We start from the raw sequence: 5,182 nt of genomic DNA, 5'->3' as shown, positions 1-5,182 counted from the left end.
ATATATATATATATATATATATATATATATATATATATATATATATATATATATATATATATATATATATATATATATATATAAATTAAAAATGTTCGTGAAATGAAATGGAAACATTTCTTATCCATAAAAATAAATAACGGCCGCAAAAAATTGAATTTTTTACCTTTCATTTTTTGTAAATGATAACATTTTCAAGAAAAAATTTAAATGGATAATTTAAAATATAATTTTTTGAAAAATGATTTTTTTAAAAAAAATGTTTACTTAATTTCTAAAAATTTAAATTTTTATATTTACAATATAATATTCAATTAATGATTTACTATAATAATAATAAATTAATTAATGGAGACAGAGATAGAAATAATGCACAGTTTAAACCTTATTTAAGATAATGCACGACTAATAAATATTTGTTATTTTTTTCGTAACCAAATAAAAATAATAATAATAACATGCCTTTTACAAAAATAAAATTTTTTAAAATTTAAAAATTCAATAATATATATATTTTTTATATGTTCGTTTACCTTTGACTTTTATTAATGAACATTAATTTTGTATTAAAATAATTTAAAAACAACTCATATTTTTCATTGAATGGTGGGATATTTGCACTTATTATTATTTTTATAATTAAAATAAACAAATTTAATTAGATAATAAAGATAGTCAAATATTCCATGCAAACTTTTAAGCTCTGTCACAAAATAAAATAATATATACTAAACAATTATAATTGAATTAGAAATTAATTAATAATTTCCATAACTTCTCCCTTAAAATAATTAAATAAATATAAATTAATTAAAATATTAACAAAAAAAATTAAAGGATTGAGATAAGGTAGATAGTAGTTAATTAATTAAATGCAATTTATGACTAATTAATATAAACCAATAGTTAATTAAGTTTAGTATAAGATAATTTTTTTTAATGACAGTATTGAAAAACCAAACATAACGTAGGGTTGGTCGGGTTGTAATTCTATTTTTGGGTCGGTCAGGACAAAACAACGGTCAACCCACGAAAATTGACCCGAATTTTTGGTTTGTCAAAAATTCAACTCATCCAAAATCGAAAAGAAATCTAACTCGACCCAATTTTATAAGTTAGAAATACTATCTCCATTGGAATGAGGCGTTTTGTGAACCCCAAGGCAAAGGCATGAGAGCTTAGACTCAAAGTGGACAATATCATACCATTGTGGAGAGTCGTGATTCCTAACATGGTATCAGAGTCATGCCCTAAACTTAGCAATGTCAATAGAATCCTCAAATATCGAACAAAGAATTGTGAGTCTCGAAGGTGTAGTCAAAAGTGATTGAAGTGTGGAACAAAATGGTGTACTTTGTCCCCTTGTTCGAGGGCTCCAGAAAAAGAAGTTGAGCCTCGATTAAGGAGAGACTATTCGAGAGCTTCATAAGCCTCAAATAAGGGGAGTCTCGATTAAGGAATACCATCTCCAATACCATCTCCATTGTAATGAGGCCGTTTGGGAAAGCCCAAAACAAAGTTACGAGAGCTTATACTCAAAGTGGACAATATCATACCATTGTGAAGAGTCGAGATTCTTATCATTTTATTATAATCCAAAATTTTATATAATTTGGGTTGAATATTTCTAGTTAGTCGGGTTCTCGAATGATATAATTATGAATAACTGCTTATTAAACTAACTAGTTTATGAAATAAATTAATATATAAAGATTAAAAAAAGAAAGAAAAAAAAAAAGATTTGTTTAGAGCAACACCTCATCCATGGTTTTAATCTTATCCACAAGACAATAATTTCAATCCAAAACAAATTTTAAAACGGAAATACAACTTGCCTGGAAAAAGAAAAATTAAAAAAAGAACAAAAAAAAGCAATGAACTGAAAACGCGCTAAAACTAGCGCGTGTACAACACGCTCTCCTAATTATTCAACAATTGGCGCGAGTGTATTACACGGCCGTTCAATAATCAGTACGTAACAGAATCAGTTTCTCTTTCTTCGTGTTCTTGCAAAATGAATCGCACTGTACTGGATGCGACCTCGCTACCTCCATCCATGTCAGTCGGCTCGAACAAGAAGATAGATAAATTCAGATTTTAGAGAGAGAGAACGAAAATTTTAATCTCTCTGTCTCTCTCTCTGTCTAAAATGATTTATTAGTTATCAGGGAGTTCTTGAATTCTCGTCCTCTTTGGATATTTCTTTCTCTGAATTCTTGGCTGATGTAGTTTTCAGGGGTTTTGAAGTGGTGATTACCTTGAAAAATCGATTTGGATGTTCGAGATTGTTCGATTTTGATTAGGTATTTGAAATAAATGAGTTTGGGTTTGGTTTTGTTCCTCCCCTTGAATCTCGTGGTGAAGATCTTCAGATTCAGGTTTAAATTTAAGTTCTAAAGTCGAATTGAAGTTCTAGGTGCTGTGGATTCTTCTTTCAAAATCCAGGGTTTAATCGGATGGGTGCTAATTTATCGGATTGCAGTGGAAGAAATTGTCCGCTATTCATGTCTGGACTCGAAGATATGCCGGAAAATTGCGTGGCTCTGGTTCTGATGCATATGGACCCGCCGGAGATTTGCAAATTAGCCGGAGTGAACCGACTTTTCCGCGACGCTGCTTCGGCGGATTTCGTATGGGAATCGAAGTTGCCGTCTAACTATCAGTTTCTGATCGACAAAGCACTGGAGTTCGAGGAGAAAGATAAAGCTATGATGAATTTGAGGAAGAAAGATGTTTATTCTAGGCTTTGTAAACGAAATCCCTTAAATGGCGTCTCGAAGGTTCGTCTCTCTGTTCTTTTTTCTCTATTTAGAATCGTTGAATTTTGGATTATGAACTGTCGATTGATTTAGGGTTTTGAATTGTTGAAGGAGTTTTGGCTCGACAAGAGAACTGGAGGCTTATCAATGGCGATTTCTTGGAAGGCATTGACGATTACTGGAATTGGTGATAGGAGATATTGGAATCATATCTCAACTGATGAATCTAGGTGAGATGATTTAAGAACTTCTGAAGAACTTTGATTTTGCATTGTTGTTTATCAATTTACTCTGTTTATCATTGGGATTTGATGATTTTGGTTAGCTTTTATTTGATGATTTTGAGAGTAAAAGAGTTGTTTGAATCATTCTTGGTTAGGAACTGAGCTTCGAAATCGTTCTTGGTTAGATTACGAAGTTTATCCTATGAACTCTTGGGCTCGTGCCAACCTCGAAAATATGGTCTCTAGTGGAATAGAACATACGATGTCGAGTCTCTGTTTCTGGTTTAATTGTAACACCTTGCTCCCATTTTGACTGTATGTGATCTAGTATATTTGAACCCGAGGAAAAAAATGGGATCAGTTCTTATGGATGGGTTGTGAACTTCTTTTCTTGGAGAAGAAGCAATGACGAAATTTGGGGAATAAGCATAGATACTTTTAGATATGATCTTGAAAGTTTAGAGACTGAATTTGTCGTTCACTGTGTTTTCACAATGACCTGTTTTTTAGAACGACTGAAGTTCGAAGTTCAAGTTTTGAAGAAGTTGGGCCTGTGAACTAGTATATCTAGACCCGATGAATAAAATGGGATCACTTCTTATGCGTGAACTTTTTTTGGAGAAGAAGCAATGACGATATTTGGGATTAGCATAGATACTTTTAGAGACGAACTTGAAAGTTTAGAGACTGAATTTGTGATTTACGTTCTTTCTTTGAGGTACTCATGCCATTGGAATTGCTTTCTTTGTTTATTGTGTTTTCACAATGACCTGTGTTTTTCGAACGATTGAAGTTCGAAGTTCGGCTTTTGAAGAACTGTTGAACTTGGGCTTGTGAACAATGATTTCAAGTGTAGCTGTGGTGAGGAAACGATCGAAGTAACCTCGACCTTTAGATTCACACACAGTAATTTCAAAACCTTTACAATGGGTCGTGTACTTCTTTTCTTGGAGAAGAAGCAATAACCATATTTGGGGAATAAGCATAGATACTTGAGACGAACTTGAAAGTTTCGAGACTGAATTTGTGGTTTGCGTTCTTTCTTTGAGGCGCTCGTGTCATTGGAATTGCTTTCTTTGTTTATTGTGTTTTCACAATGACCTGTTTTTTTAGAACGATTGAAGTTCGAAGTTCGACTTTCGAAGAACTGTCGAACTTGGGCTTGTGAACAATGATTTCAAGTGTAGCTGTGGTGAGGAAACGATCGAAGTAACCTCGACTTTCAGATTCACACACAGTAATTTCAAAACCTTTACGAGTTACCCAATCACATAGCGCTGTAAAACAACCTAACATACAGTATAATATCTGTATGAACTAACATTGATTCGGTTCGGTTTGGAAACAACATTGGAGCAAAAACGAGTGTTTCTTTTCTTTTATTAGATTCGGGTGTGTTCAATCTGCTGGCTGTCTTCGTTTTAGATGTGATATTTCTTGTTTCCTGTTCGTAAATCCAGATTTCAGTCGATAGCTTATCTTCAACAAACATGGTGGTTCGAGGTGAAGGGAGAGCTGAAGTTCCAGTTCCCAGAAGGAAGATATGCAGTGTTCTTCCGGCTTCATCTCGGCAAACCGTCGAAGAGACTCGGTCGTCGGATCTGCCTGATGGATCAAGTCCATGGCTGGGACGTAAAGCCAGTGAGGTTTCAGCTGACGACATCCGATAATCAGCACACCGAGTCACGGTGCTTCTTGGGCAGTCCTGGGAACTGGGTGAACTACCATGTGGGAGATTTCACCATTGAAAGTGGCAGCAGCAGCAGCAACATGATGAAGCTCAAATTCGCATTGACTCAGATTGATTGCACTCACACCAAAGGAGGCCTCTGCCTAGACTCTGTGCTCATACAGCCTAAAGATTTTGTAGCTAAAAACAACAGGTAAAATATCGAACCTCTTGCGGCCTTTTAGACGACACGGTTTATCTGAAAGAGTGCCTTTCTTTACTCGACAAACTCGGGATGGCTTGGAAGCCTGATGGGGCTCTCGAGACCAGCACTCCAAGTCTCCGAGCCTCCTTCGAGTCGATTGGTGAATCGGGAGGTCGGTCACTCACTTGTCGTAGCAATGCTTGGTTTTTCCAATTTTCAGACATGTTTTGTCTGAAAGTTTTGGTGTCATTTTATGTTTTTGAAACCTCCAAATGAACCAAATAGGGATTGAAATGTGCAAAAAAAAAAAAAAAAAAAAAAAAAA

At 34.4% G+C, this 5,182-nt stretch overlaps 1 protein-coding gene across 2 annotated transcripts; it reads left to right on the top strand.

Moving 5' to 3' along the window:
* The first annotated feature begins 2,121 nt into the window (after window positions 1–2,121).
* On the top strand, window positions 2,122–5,182 carry LOC111445602 (F-box protein PP2-A13-like). 2 transcript variants are annotated; one of them, XM_023084102.1, is made up of 5 exons: window positions 2,122–2,378; window positions 2,483–2,780; window positions 2,871–2,989; window positions 4,444–4,890; window positions 4,925–5,182. In XM_023084102.1, the coding sequence occupies exons 1-4, from the start codon at window positions 2,317–2,319 to the stop codon at window positions 4,868–4,870; spliced, it is 906 nt and encodes a 301-aa protein (XP_022939870.1). In that variant the 5' UTR covers window positions 2,122–2,316; the 3' UTR covers window positions 4,871–4,890; window positions 4,925–5,182. The 2 variants fall into 2 exon arrangements, with proteins under 2 accessions (XP_022939870.1, XP_022939861.1); XM_023084093.1 differs by having other exon boundaries at window positions 4,444–5,182.

Source organism: Cucurbita moschata, unplaced genomic scaffold (assembly GCF_002738365.1).
Source record: "Cucurbita moschata cultivar Rifu unplaced genomic scaffold, Cmos_1.0 Cmo_Scf00001, whole genome shotgun sequence".
Lineage (NCBI taxonomy): Eukaryota > Viridiplantae > Streptophyta > Magnoliopsida > Cucurbitales > Cucurbitaceae > Cucurbita > Cucurbita moschata.
This window is presented reverse-complemented; position numbering and strand designations above follow the sequence as displayed.

Excerpts from the sequence above, each read along its gene's own strand:
- LOC111445602 (XM_023084102.1), top strand. The coding sequence starts at position 2,317 with ATGAGTTTGGGTTTGGTTTTGTTCCTCCCCTTGAATCTCGTGGTGAAG. Across the intron at positions 2,379-2,482 it reads GTGAAGATCTTCAGATTCAG|TGGAAGAAATTGTCCGCTAT; the intron begins GTTTAAATTTAA and ends ATCGGATTGCAG. Across the intron at positions 2,781-2,870 it reads CCTTAAATGGCGTCTCGAAG|GAGTTTTGGCTCGACAAGAG; the intron begins GTTCGTCTCTCT and ends GAATTGTTGAAG.